The following is a 13,973-nucleotide window of genomic DNA, read 5'->3' as shown; positions in this document are numbered from 1 at the left end:
CACTGGATGGAGACGGATGCTCTGATAGCTTGACTTGTCTCTGGAAATGTAGCGCCTGAGTTTTTGAGAGTTTTGTTATTTTGTGCATCTATGCCCAGGCTATTTCATTGAGTGCGGATGTCGTCAACAAAAGGATCCCCGCATGTCATCTTTTCTCCAAATCAGCTCCTCATATAGGCTTTTGGTTCGTATATCTAGGGATCAGGGACATGAATGCGGAAAGGATGTAATTCTTTACTACTCAGTAGCAACATGTCTGAGACAATTGCGCGCTTAATGGGACACTTCCAACGAGTTTAATGTTGGCCAAGGAAGGAAGTATTCATGTCATGTCGACTTTATCTGAGTCTCAGGTGGCGTGGTGTACCCCCAGAACGCCCATTCCCGTGGACTTGTTCCCGTCGACCCGTTCCAGTATACCTTGATATTCGAATGGCGTTTTAGGGTTTCAGGTTCCAACGGCTTTGCAGACTTCCCAGGGTCTTACATGGTCTTGACCATAACTTCCTGAGGCCAAGAAACCTTCATTCTATCTCCGATGGCATTGGTGGTAGCAGAGGTACCATGAGAATAGGTATAGAAACAAAGCCTTTCTCCCGTAATTGTTCACAGATTCTCTGATCAATCCCACTCTCTCTCCACTACGTCTCAGAAGCTCAGAACACACCATCCACTCATCTACTCGTTTTCAGATTCTCAGACAGCTCTACTCCAACGTCACGTCACACTTATATCAAGAACACCACCTCACTCTACCAACACCCACCAAACAGCTCAAATAACCCGAACGCCGTCATAATGCAGTTCTCATCTCTCCTCGTTCTCACCATCGCTGCCATGACCAACACAGTTTCAGCCAAAGGTGGCCCAGCCAAAATTTCCATCCCCCCCTCGGCTAATCCGGAACTCTGCCTGAAGCGCCTCGCCACCTTTCCCAACCGCCAAAATCAGCGTGCAGACTTCCTCGGCGGACGCTGCATCCAGGCTCGCACCTACAAGGGCAAGTTCGGCCCCTACAACGGTGACTTCTTTTTCGAGGCGTGCTGTACCGACAAGGATGGCAACTTTGGCGAGCCGACGTACGTCAACGTTGACGAGTGCGTCATCTTTGACCCCGTCAAGGGCGTTCTCGGGTGGAATAATCTCAATGAGAAGAAAATTCGCGATCACTGCGGCATGTGCACTGTCGGCAGCTCTCTTGTGCCAAAGGACGGGTTGCCTGCTGGCACCTACTTGACCTGCGACTGTAAGAAGGACAACGATGAGGTGATCCAGGCTAAGATCTGGCTGGGAATGGATCTTAATGAGTCCAGAAAGCCCAAGGATGAGTTTTGGATTAATGAAGGGGGCAAACTCACCTGCCACAGGCAACCGAAGCAGCAGAAGTAGGATGCTTACTGAGCTACTAGGGAGTTATCAGGATCGAGATAATTCTACTACGATAGAGTGGAAGGTGTATGATCTTCATCAACGGTACAACACTCCATGGATTAGGGCAGCAAGGATCTTCTCTACCAACACCACCGCCACTGTACGAGGCCTGCGTACAACATATACTGAAAATGGCGAAGACGGCGTTGAAGATTCAGGGCGATGAGAAGAAATGCGCCTGAGCAGGGTTGGAAACCTATTGCATCAAGTTACCTTGGTTAAAAGTAAAGCATTGGGAAGGTTGCTTGACCGATAGAGCTTGATTAATGGGGAAGTCCGAGCAAGCACAAACAACAGCCATAGGCCTTTAGAGATGGACTGCTGTAAACTACATTAGGCGTTTAAGGCGTTATGAGGGTGACACATCGTTTGCATTCTGCTAATACCCAATAAGAGCTCAATGCATCCTCAATAAGTGTCATCACTTGGTGAATGTGTTCATATTACTCATCGTACGTTGTGCTTGTGTCTGGTGTTTTCCTGTTTCTAGACTCAAGGCACGCATATAAGTCGGGAAACATGATAATATCGCTATTGATGCTCGCTCTGTTCGTACTCATTCTACACTTCTAGATTTGCGTTAACTCACGGCTGCGTGAACTTTCCAACGCGAGCTGCAATGAGGGGTGAGAGGTTTCCAATGTCGGAACCTCATCTAATGTCGTGAGACCAACGCCGTTTTATCCAAGACAACCTTTATCGAGCATTCTCACATGATGAGAGACAAATTAAGCAGAGGCGCAGTGTCCACCGTCGACACGGAGGTCTGCACCGGTCATGAAAGAGCTGCCTTCGGACAGGAGGAAGACAGCCGGGGCCTTGAAGTCCTCGGGTGTACCCAGGCGCTGGAGAAGGGCTCCCCTCATCCAAGTTGTCTCAACCTCAGGCTCGGCCTGCAAAAGCTGATCGGTCATTGCGGTCCGGATGTACTGTTGATGAATTAGTAACGAAACGCGGCGACGGTGGATGAGTGGAACTTACACCGGGCGACAGAGTGTTCACGCGGATACCGTATTGGCCCCATTCCTGAGCGACAGACCTGCACATCTGCTGAACGGCAGCCTTGCTGGTATTGTAGGCACTGCATGTCAATCCCTGGCGAGGAGTGTTAGTCCGGAAGCTCTGAGGATAACCAAACCTTCAAGATCGGGGTGTAGACACTTACTCTGTTCGCAATCTCTCCAGACATGCTCGAAATAAGCAAGATGCTGCCCTTGCTCTTGCGCTTCACCAACACGCGGGCGGCGTGCTTCGCCGTCACAAAGACACCCACGACGTTGACCTTTTGTATCCGCTCAAAGTCGGCAACGGGGTACTCGAGGGCGGGAATCTTCTGCTGGATGCCGGCGCAGGCGACGGCGCCCCAGAAGGGAGCACCGCGGCTGTCGGCGGCGTCTGCAATCTCCTCAAAGACCTTTTCCGTAGCTTCCTCGTCGGTGATGTCGCACTTGTGGTATGAGATGGAAAGGTTCTTGGAGGTGGCGAGCTTGGTGAGGTGCGCCCATTCGATGGGTGAGGGCTCTGGGAGGATATCGAGGCAGGCGGCGTGGCCTCCGGCTTCGAGGATGGCGAGGGCGAAGGTGATGCCCAGACCGCGACCGCCGCCGGTAATGACGATGGTCTTGTTGGAGAGAGAGAAGAGCTGAGGTGTTGCGACGGAAGAGGCGAGAGGATCCTTTGCTTCGGGGAGGGGGTGGACGGGCTCCGCGGGGAGGTCCATGTCGCTTACTGCTACGGGAGGCATAGTGAATGAAGTATTGGGTATCTTTAGTGAAAGGCGAACGAAGAAAGAGAATTACAATATGCGTGTTGCTACGAAGGCAGACTACGGCTCACGTATGAGGTTGAAAGTTGAATGGGGTAAAGGTATACTGAGTATGAGTAGAAAGAACTGGTGGTAGGAGACTCGAAACACGGGAAACATTGCGGTCACGGGTTGGTTATATGAGGGATACTGGACAGCCGGGGAGTACGGGGCGAACGGGAGAGGGACACGAACGGGCGTCGCTTGGAGTTGTGTGAAGCGTGCGAAGCTGCGAGATGCCGGCCGAGCCTCGACCATGGAAGGTCCCTTTGCGCCGGGGCCCCAGATTGAATGTTGTGCGTATTGAGAAATCACGAATTCTTGAGACGGCGTTCGGCATTGAGTCCGCGCAGAGAGACAAGATGGAGGGGCGTAATGGGAAGGGTGGTGGGAGGGCAAGTGGAAGCGCTTCTTGGCGGGACGCGGACGCCAGATTGGCAGATGGCGGGGTGAAGGGTGAACATGGGGGGCCGAGGAGAAGAGGTCGGCAAGCGTCCGAGTGGAGGGGCAGAGAGACGAAAGGAAACAGAACAAGCATGGCACAAAGGAAAGTTTAGAATTTGCTCAGGATTTCAGGGTCTCGACTGGACTGATGGGCCTGCGGCAGAGGTGAATCGTGATGGGTTCGTGGATAAGGTTTCGGCGGCCATGGTTGTATGTGAAGCCTCAGAGTCAAGAATAGTTCCAAGGAGATTTGCAAGATGCACGGGGCCCATCGGAGCCCAATGTTTCGATAAGGAGGCGGTTTGGGCCGCAGATGGAACGGTTCAAAGTTGAGAGAAGGCCGAAGCGATGGGACAACTATCTCAAGGGACGGCAATGGGAGCCGGCAGAGAGGACATTGTGGAAGCTCACAGCTTAGGTTGTGAGAACTGAGAACTGTTTGCATTCTTCCTTTGGTGGGGATCTAGAAAATGTTTATCAAGTCAGACTGGGTCGTCCAAACCAGCAAAGTCTCTGAGACTGTCGTGGATCGTCAACCAGGAAGAACTGCACGACTTGAACTCCGGAAACTCTGGAGGATGGACGGGGAAAACCGCGGGTATTTTGGCGGGGAAGAAGGACGAGACGGTGAGTGGTCAGGGCTGATTATGTAAGAGGCCCTCGTACTCTGCACCTTGAGGTACCTTAGTGCCTATGGCACGTGTCCAGTACGTACTGCAGCGGCGCTTCGAATCTCCAAGATCGTCGAGCACGGGCCAGGGCAAGGACAAACTAAAGACCCGCACTTTAACCGCTTCGTCCAATCATCAAACCCCCAGAGCTACTCAGTCGCCCGAGTGCTCGGCATTCTTCCCTCCTCTTTTTTTTTTTTTTTTTTTTTGGCGGTTATTCATTTTGCCCACCTCATCTTGTCTTCGGTTACTCGCAGCAAGTCGAACACATCAGTGTCGTGCAGAATTACTCATTTTCTGTTTCAATCTCAACTTTGTTGGGAAGCTTTCCATTGTCCGAGTATTTCGTTGCGCTTCTGCTAACCCTGAGACCAAAACGGGCACGCAATACACAGTCTCTAGAAGTCTAGCCACGCTTCCTCAGACTAAATTTCAGCTTCGTCAAGTGACACTGGAGCTGTTCTTCTGCCGAGTCCAATCTCACCCCAAAAGGGAAAACCTAAGCGCTACTTTCCTCATACTGCACTGCTTCGCATTGCTGGCCATCCCACTCTCCATCCTAAAGCGGTCATCTCAACCACGCAGAGGGGTCTCAAGTTGCACCGTTGCCCACGATTATATCTGTTGAAATGGCCGCAATGAAATGCCCTCCGTCTTTGTCTTTGCTATCTCATCATCTTTTTCCAGAATTGTTCTCTCACTCCCAAGCAAGAGAACCTCATTGATACCAAGTGCTTCTTTGCATCCTCCTTACGATTGCGTCACGTATTGCCCTTACTTTACGTTCACTATACCGAGCACAGTCGACCAAGAAACCCGACGGCCAACTGCTACTGCTACCCCTCATAACCACAAAACCGAGATACCCTCATCCCTTAATAACCCGTCGACACATCAAAATGGCTCCCAGTGCAGTTCCCTCAGAGCCCGTGGCTCAGGGCATCGTGGCCGCCAAATCTCTCAACGGCACCAACAGCCAGTTCCAGCTCACCGAGTCCGAGAAGAAGGAGGTCGATTTCGTTCTCCGCACATTCCGCTGTCTTATTGCCGATTTGTGTGAGCAGTTCAAGGGTGGCCACCCGGGCGGTGCCATGGGCATGGCAGCCATCGGCACATCTCTCTGGAAGTACGCCATGAAGTACTCGCCCAAGAACCCAAACTACTTTAACCGGGACCGTTTTGTCTTGTCAAACGGCCACACCTGTCTGTTCCAGTACAGCTTTCTGCACTTGACCGGCTACAAGAACATGACTATGGAACAGCTCAAGTCATACCACTCCGCCCGCACCGACTCAATCTGCCCCGGCCATCCCGAGATCGAGCATGAGGGTATCGAGGTGACGACCGGCCCGCTGGGCCAGGGTATCGCCAATGCTGTTGGTCTGGCTGTTGCTACCAAGCACCTCGCCGCTACCTACAACCGTCCCAACTTCCCCGTCGTCAACAACATGACATGGTGCATGATCGGAGACGCCTGTCTGCAGGAGGGCGTTGCCATGGAGGCGATCCAGCTCGCCGGCCACTGGAAGCTGAACAACCTCGTCGTCATGTACGACAATAACCAAATCACCTGCGACGGAAGCGTCGACCTCTGCAACACCGAGGACGTCAACACAAAGATGCGCGCCTGTGGCTGGAACGTCATTGAAATCGAGGACGGCAACTGGGACCTCGAGGCCATTGTCCGCGCCATGGACCAGGCTCGCAACAGCAAGGACAAGCCTACCTTCATCAACATTCACACCGTCATTGGAGTTGGCAGCGCCGTTGCTGGTGACGCCAAGGCTCACGGTGCCGCGTTTGGTGCTGCCGACGTCGCTAACATTAAGAAGACCTTTGGCATGGACCCTGAGAAGCACTTTGTTGTGTCGGACCAGGTCTATGACTACTTCCGTCAGGCCGTGTCCCGCGGTGAGAAGATCGAGGCCGAGTGGAACCAGCTGGTTGAGGGATACTCTCGTGAGCACCCGGAGCTCGCTGCTGAGTTCAAGAAGCGTGTTTCTGGAGAATGGGTCGACGACTGGCGCAAGTTTATCCCCGCCAAGGAGGACTTCCCTACGACTCCTACTCCTTCAAGAAAGTCCGCAGGTTTGGTCTGCAACCCCATCGCCGCTGGTGTGAACAACCTGATGGTCGGTACTGCGGACTTGTCTCCCTCGGTGAACATGATTTGGAAGGGCAAGGTTGACTTTCAGAACGTAAGTAGATGATGATGGTGCTACTCTCACGGATGATATTGACAATCCTTAGCCTGACTTGCGAACTTCATGCGGCATTAATGGCGACTACTCTGGCCGCTACATCCACTACGGCATCCGTGAGCATGCTATGGCTTCCATCTCCAACGGTCTGGCTGCCTTCAACAAGGGCACCATCCTCCCTGTCACCTCTAGTTTCTTCATGTTCTACATCGTAAGCTCCCTCTCCATCTCTCTCAAGCGCTCCTCTGAGAGTCTATCCATCATAACTTCCGAATGGGTTCTGACCTGTCTCATTAGTACGCCGCCCCTGGTGTGCGTATGGGTGCCCTTCAGCGCCTCCAACAGATTCACATCGCGACGCACGACTCGATCGGAACCGGCGAAGACGGCCCCACCCACCAGCCCATCGCCCTGCCGGCCCTCTACCGCGCGATGCCGAATCTCCTCTACATCCGACCCTGTGACAGCGAAGAGACGGCTGGCGCCTTTATCCTGGCCATGGAGGCCAAGGATGCCCCCACAATCATCTCCCTCTCCCGCCAGAACCTCGAGCAATACCCTCAATTCTCCTCGCGCGACGGCGTGCAAAAGGGCGCCTACGTCTTCCAGGAGGCCCAGGACGCCGACGTCACACTTATCGGCGTCGGCGCGGAAATGGTCTTTGCCGTCAGGACGGCCAAGCTACTCGCAGAGAAGCACGGCATCAAGGCCCGCATCGTCAGCTTCCCGTGCCAGCGCGTCTTTGACCAGCAGCCGATTGAGTATAAGCGCGAAGTGTTGCAGTACCGCTCCAAGGCGCCGCGCGTCGTTATCGAGGCCTACGCCGTCAATGGGTGGGAGCGCTACGCCGACGCCGGCTACTCGATGAGCACTTTCGGACACTCGCTTCCCGGCCCCGACGCGTACAAGTACTTTGGCTTTGATGAGGCTGTCATCGCGCCCGAGGTCGCCAAGCTTGTCGAGGAGGTTAGAGCAAACGGGGTCGACAGCCTCAGGGGCGAGTTCCGCGACCTTAACCCTGTTCACCACCACTAAGACGTCATCATCCATGAATCATCTATGAAAGCCCCTTTTTAGATGAGGTGGTTCTACTGTTCTTCTTTTGACGGAAAAGTTTTGGATAGGGCGGGTTCGGTAACGGAAATGGGGTCACTAGCGGCGTTCAGGGCAATGGGGGAGAATTCGGCAGGCAACGGAATTGCATAGAACACGGATTACCCTTGATTCTCGATCATAATTGAGTGCGAAAGAGTCACGAATTTGTTCGTTTTTGGAAGTATGAACGACGGGGAGGCTGCAGCAGGCCGTCAGCTGGTTGCATCCCGAGTCATTGGAGTGAACTGCTGTCGCATAGATGGCTCGCTGTGGGTGAGGTTTGATTGGGCTCATTTCGACCGGTTGACGTGGTGAAGATCGCACTTTGGGGTTGTATATCTTATTGCTGCTTTCTCAGGTGAGATTTGAATGAGAGCCGAGCCCTAACGTATGAGTTTACAGACATGCGCCTCAACTCACTCTCATCTGGTCTTCATGTCAATCTCACACACCTTACCCAAAACCGTAAAAGACAATTGTTTTGGAGCCCGAGAACACCGAGACCGGAGACGTCGCTTAACAAGATCTTACGCAAGTCCGAAGGCAGGATCTGGAACGAGGGTGAGAAAAGCTTGAGGGTTGCTGTCGGTTCCTTTTGCTGACAGGGTGTGGGGGTCTTGTGGAGTGCTACTCCAACAATTACCACAACACAAAGCCTCAAAGACGAACTCATCCTTCGCTCCCACGGCTAGCTAGACGGAGGGTCTAAGAAAGGATGGCGGGGTTGACGGGCGTAACGGGGAGCTCCCAAGAAGAGGAGTGCCACCCGTGACGAGGGCTGTTGGGGGCTTTTGGGGCTGCAAGACTGTGCAGAGTTTGTCCCAAGTCGGAGTCAACAAGGATCCCCCTTGCCATCCCCGGGCCAATCTTCTTAGCTCTACGGCAGACGGCTACGGATAGACAGGAGACGCCAGTTTAGCAGAGTCCGTCCGACACCGCTTACAGCTTCCCCCAGACTTTCTCCCCGCAGAATCTCTCCCTCATGTGTGTGTCTCTGTTTTTTTCGTCTGTCTGCCTCCCCGTGGCATTGTCATTGTCTGGGTGCCATAGCTCCCTCAGCCACGGCCGAATACGCAGCCGCCCTCACAAGTCTTCATCATAATCAACGGCAGAGCAGGGAGTCAGTTGCGATCACACTGCTGTGAAGAGGCTGCTGCCATTGGGCATCAACAAGTCGATCTGAAGTTCGTTGACTGCATGTTGCCAAGCGCCGGGGTACAGCGGATGTCTGGCTCTCGGCAGATGTGAATAGTAAACTTTGTTTGATATCACACGTCTTGCGGACCGGGGAGCTAACGCAATCCCGCAAGATACCCTTTTCTCTCCTACTACCCTTCACTACGTTCAACGGCTGTTCCAAGTCCGGGCTCCTGACCATTGGGGCTCGAGGGTTCACCGACGTGGTCCATATTATTTTACCTCTCCTTGCCTTATACACATTCCATTTCGACCTACTCACAGCCGCGCCCGCTCCTCCGTGGAAACGCATGTCGAAGCGCTTTTTGCTCCACGAACATCTCACATAACCTTTTTCACCCTTTCAACCAGTTTCCCTTTTCTTATCTCTTTCCAATTGTGGAGGGGGACATACCCCCGGCACTACCCGTTCTGCAGCGGATTTGTGTCAAGTTCCACCACACCGGAGAGTTGCCGCTGCGCTTACGGATTGCGAATTCGGATGCCCGAGTCCAGACGGTCTAGACCACGCCCACAGCTCGTGCCGATGAGCTCGACTCCATCATGGCCGCCGACGACGAGACGCAACGCCAGCCGTCTCCCGTCGTCGACGATGACAGGGGCCCACGTCCCCCGACCAACCCGGCCACGGCAGCGGCCGATGGACCTCCGCCGGCAAAGAAGAAGAGGACCCGGACCCGGACGGGCTGTCTCAACTGTCGCCGCAAGAAGCGCAAGTGCGACGAGGGCCGTCCGGCCTGCGGTGGGTGCTCAAGGCGGAAGGAGATTTGCGAATGGGGTATCAAGGTAACATTCCGGGCCGAGAACGCCCAGACGATATTGCAGGATCACCCGTCGATGAAGAAGGCTCGGCGGCCGCCACCTCGTCGTCACTTTGAGATACTCGACGTTACCAGCGAGGTCATCCGCGACTATCACCTACCGCCCGGCTTCCACGACTATGATTCAGATCGAGAGCTTGAACCGGATATATCACCCATCGAGAGCGGAATACACGGCCCGCAGCACGAAGACGATGACGCAAAGAACTTTGACAGTCCCGTATCCTACACCACCTCCACGGCCGGCGGCAACACTGCATCTGTTGCGGGATCGAGCACAGCAAAGAGGACATTATCTTCATCTGGCCCTAGCTCTGCACCGACGGACCACGTCTCCATCCCGGGCTATGGCTCCCTTCTGACACCCTCGACACGGCGGGAGGATGCGGCGAGTGACAAAGGACACTATCCTACAGGCGACCGCATGGACTTCCAGGCTTCACCCTCCTCAGCATCACAAGTCATCACCGACAGCGCTGTTGCAAATCTCATCTACCTAAGCCAGGGAGGCGCAGGCCAAGGAGCGCACGAGCTTCCCGTTTCCACTGTCACCGGTCTTCCAGTCACAACCTTAGCCATCGATCCTATGATGGATGCGCCGTTCGACTTTATGGACCAGATGTTCACGCCCGAAGGCTCCTACGAAGATGGTATCTTTTTGCCAGGCTCGGCATACCACGAGCTCCATTCTACGTTGCGAAACCATCTCATCCAAGAGGTTCGCTCCAATGGTCCTACGAGACCAGCATCACCGGCCTCTGGCCAGAACTCCAGACGAAGATCCATTGACGCCAGCTCCGGGCCTTCTTCGTCGAATGAGGCGGTCGAGACGGTTGGCGAGATATCTTCTGATCACGAGCCCCCTCGTCTTCCACTGGAGGAGGAGTGCGCGCTATGGAAGAACTGGGTGGACGAGATCTCTCCCTGGCTAGACAAATTCGACAATCAGCGTCACTTTCAGCATTCTCTCCCAACAATGGCCCGGTCACACGATCATTTGCGGTATTCTATGCTGGCTCTTTCAGCCCGACAAATGGAGCTCAAAGACAGGAGTCGGCCTACAGACCAGAGCCTGGCTCTTTATCAAGAAGCGATACACCTACTCTTACCCCAACTGCCGACGCGGACAACAGCCGTTATAGCCTCATGCGTTGTGCTCTGCGTTCTAGAAATGGCCAGCTGTTCCCCCAAAGCCTGGCGCAGACATCTCGACGGCTGCGCCAGTCTGATGGAGGCCGTAGGGATGAACGGTTTTGTGGGTGGCGTCGAGCAGGCGTTATTTTGGTGTTTTGTCAGAATGGACGTCTGCGGTGGCCTCATCTCGTCGGTCAAGACCTTGATACCCGTCAGCCATTGGGCATCACCTGTCGATCTCGAAACAGACGCTGGTTTGTTCCTCACCAACCCCGGCCACGATATGTGGGCCAATTACGCAGTCTATCTGTGTGCCCAGGTTCTCGACTTGCTTGCTCCACTAGCCAAGGCCAATCCAGGTGGACTATTCTTTGACGGGCCGAGAAATGACATGAGATATCGAGTACGGTGGATGAAGCTTTGGAGATATGTCGAAGACTGGCACAGCCGCCGGCCATCCGAGATGCAGCACATCATGTCGATACCCTCATCGGACGCGGAACCCTTCCCGAAGATCTTGTACAGCAACCCTGCCGCCATCTCAGGGAATCAATTATACCACACAGCGTCACTCTTGATGCTGCAGAACAGGCCAGCCTCTCTACGACTATCACCGAGGCCTCGCTCAGCGCTCTGGCACGCCAGGCAGATTTGCGGAATTTCAATGACTAATCATCACCACGGGGCGTGGACCAACAGCGTCCAGCCCCTATGGATTGCGGGACGTTGCATGAGCCATCCCGCGGAGCATCGTGCGATACTAGAGTTACTAGAAAAGATCGAGACAGAGAGCGGATGGGGCACCAAGTGGAGGGCAGATGACCTGAAGGAGTTTTGGGGTGACTTGGGAGACGGTTAGTATCCCGGTGACGAACGAGACAAAGACTTTTCTTACGTTACGTTATGTTTCTCTCTTTCTCTTTCTTCTACTTTGATGATTTAAAGATGGAATGAAGTGCTCTGACACAAAATCTCGTGTGAGCAGCTCTAGCCGCTCGGGAAGGCATTGGCGCAACGAGACCTCCACGTAACGCGTCAATATTCTGCGTCGGCTCTAGTATCGGATCAGCATCAAGTCTATGAAGAATACCTCCCGCGCATGGCATTACCGTTACTACTGATACCTCATGACTTCAAAGAAAAACCACGCGACTCAGTCAAGGACCCATTACAGTGGTTGACAGGCACGCGGTCTCCGAACTGCTGGAATCCGAGGCTAGCATCAAAAAACAAGCGCCGCGCCCCTCCTCCCCTCCCACCACCCCCGCGGGTTAACAATCTGACTTTGGGATCCAATCTGGTCCGAGGAAAGCTGCCCCACGGGACGAGATTGGCGGGTACAGATGTCGGGATAAGACGGTTTTTCCAAGGTCAAAGGCGTGGGTCATCATCTCCACACTTTCCCCTTCCCCCCTCCCACCCTCTTCCATCCCCAGGAAGTTGCCCGCGAGTAATACTGCTAATACTACGGAGACCAAGTACTCCGTAGCGGCTTACTGGCGGCAGGCGGAAGCCTACCCATGGTGCAGCGTTCATGCGGGTTTGCGGAGGAGTGACCAGGGACCAGCCGGGGTGAGACAAAAAGTACGAGGATGACCTCATTTCCCCGTCTCCTGCTAGGGATGGTTCGAGGGATGAAATAAGCGCGGTTGTTTTGGCTCGGTCCCGGTCCTCACAGTTACGCTACCCATGAGATGGCTGAGATGTACTTCCCTCGACAGGGGATGCGATCGGGACGGCAACCCGAGGCGCATTCGATACCTTGAGATGTGGCTGATCAGATGTGGTTTCACGCGTCCCGGCAGTTGAAAGGCCACCACGTTGATTGCTATAGCACCTATTTAGTTGGTGCTGCCACTGCGGCGTTCATCATCCCGCGGCAAGTAGACCTGTCCAACCACCAAGCCACAGGGATCTTGCTTAGACGAGGAAGTGGAATACTCGGTTCTGCTTGGACAGATTCGTATTGGCGACAAGATCGGAGAAAAGTCCGTCAAGGGTTTGGAGCCATGGAGTGTGTGGCAGGTCGAGCCGCAGGTCTTGTCCAGCGGCTCAGCGGCAACTTGCTTGCTTTCTTCCCGAACATGGCGCTACGAGTGGCCTTTCCTGGAATTAGATAATAATTATGGGAGGGCGTCGACGCCGGCCTGAAAAGACACGCGAAGGGAGTCTTATACCGCCATATTTGGTCGGCCGTTGTTGGCTTTACGCCTCGGAGAGAGCCGGAGCACCGAAGAGGCACAGGAAGAGGATTAACGGGTGAAATCCCACCGGTCACAGTGAAAAGGAAAAAAGAAAAAGAAAGAAAAAGCGCTTTCAACTTCCTTATCTTCCTGCAGAAGGCAGCTCCACGCATCTTTACGCCATGGCCCAAGCTCGGCGATTTTCACCCTTGTCCCTGTCCGTTTAGTCTCTTAAGACTCTAACCCCTCCAGCAATAGCCCCCCGGATTCGCAGACGGAACCTTGGCTTTTTCTCCCAGAGTCCCAAGTAATTGCGTAAAGCAAACAAGCCTATCCGGAGGTTGGGCGAGAAGGACGGTTCCGCCTGCATATAGGAAATGCATACAACGTTGTTCGTAGCCATATACTTCCTAGTCTCTAATACCGTTAGAACTGGGAGGCTGAGAGGGGAAAATTCTTTCGCGCCCGCATCCCGGAAACTCGCGAGCTTGGAGCAAATAGGACAACGGTACTCTGTTCAAAGTCTACCCCGTCGCGAGTCATTTGGACAGCCATTCTCACCCAACTATGCGCGTCCAACTGCCCGCAGAAACCGTAACCAGGCCAGGGACTGTATCCCAAGTACAACCCTCCTGGTCCTCTTCACCCCGTCAGCATGTTGTCTTTGCTTTGCCTTAATCAACCTCCGCGCTGGGGTCCCCGCATTGCGGTACTCTTTGTGGGGGGAGAGAGGGACTCTCCTCTCCCATCTTCAAGGTGGGAAAAGATGCAGCCGACTTGACACACTTGAGTCTCTACAAGGTTTTGCAGCAATCAAATGACGTTGCTTCAAACAACGGGAAGAAGAACAGACTGGCCAAGAAGAGATTGGAGCTAGCGGCTGCAGTGTACCCTTTTTCTCCTTCAACACCAAAGACTTTTTCCCTTTGCTTTGCGTGGCATGCTTGGATCGGTACATATAGAACCACATTCCCCATCCATCGTGGAAACAA

At 53.9% G+C, this 13,973-nt stretch overlaps 5 protein-coding genes across 5 annotated transcripts; 3 read left to right on the top strand and 2 right to left on the bottom strand.

The window, feature by feature from the left end:
- Positions 1-798: 798 nt before the first annotated feature.
- Positions 799-1,389, top strand: CPAR01_04230 (uncharacterized protein; the record flags this gene model as incomplete). The annotated part of the gene is made up of 1 exon (XM_060488511.1): positions 799-1,389. One exon carries the CDS (start codon positions 799-801, stop codon positions 1,387-1,389), a length of 591 nt encoding a protein of 196 aa, XP_060352717.1.
- A 770-nt stretch (positions 1,390-2,159) lies between these two features.
- CPAR01_04229 (short chain dehydrogenase) lies at positions 2,160-3,175 on the bottom strand (the record flags this gene model as incomplete). Its single annotated transcript, XM_060488510.1, has 3 exons — positions 2,160-2,360; positions 2,413-2,526; positions 2,597-3,175. 3 exons carry the CDS (start codon positions 3,173-3,175, stop codon positions 2,160-2,162), a joined length of 894 nt encoding a protein of 297 aa, XP_060352716.1.
- Positions 3,176-5,249: 2,074 nt separating this feature from the next.
- Positions 5,250-7,586, top strand: CPAR01_04228 (transketolase; the record flags this gene model as incomplete). Its single annotated transcript, XM_060488509.1, has 3 exons — positions 5,250-6,548; positions 6,601-6,762; positions 6,849-7,586. 3 exons carry the CDS (start codon positions 5,250-5,252, stop codon positions 7,584-7,586), a joined length of 2,199 nt encoding a protein of 732 aa, XP_060352715.1.
- A 493-nt stretch (positions 7,587-8,079) lies between these two features.
- On the bottom strand, positions 8,080-8,319 carry CPAR01_04227 (uncharacterized protein; the record flags this gene model as incomplete). The annotated part of the gene is made up of 1 exon (XM_060488508.1): positions 8,080-8,319. One exon carries the CDS (start codon positions 8,317-8,319, stop codon positions 8,080-8,082), a length of 240 nt encoding a protein of 79 aa, XP_060352714.1.
- A 1,067-nt stretch (positions 8,320-9,386) lies between these two features.
- On the top strand, positions 9,387-11,881 carry CPAR01_04226 (uncharacterized protein; the record flags this gene model as incomplete). Its single annotated transcript, XM_060488507.1, has 2 exons — positions 9,387-11,652; positions 11,781-11,881. The coding sequence occupies 2 exons, from the start codon at positions 9,387-9,389 to the stop codon at positions 11,879-11,881; spliced, it is 2,367 nt and encodes a 788-aa protein (XP_060352713.1).
- Positions 11,882-13,973: the final 2,092 nt, after the last annotated feature.

This window comes from Colletotrichum paranaense, assembly GCF_030867605.1.
Source record: "Colletotrichum paranaense strain IMI 384185 chromosome Unknown Scaffold_3.1, whole genome shotgun sequence".
Lineage (NCBI taxonomy): Eukaryota > Fungi > Ascomycota > Sordariomycetes > Glomerellales > Glomerellaceae > Colletotrichum > Colletotrichum paranaense.
Note: the sequence above shows the minus strand (reverse complement) of the source record. Positions and strands in the feature narration are given on the sequence as shown.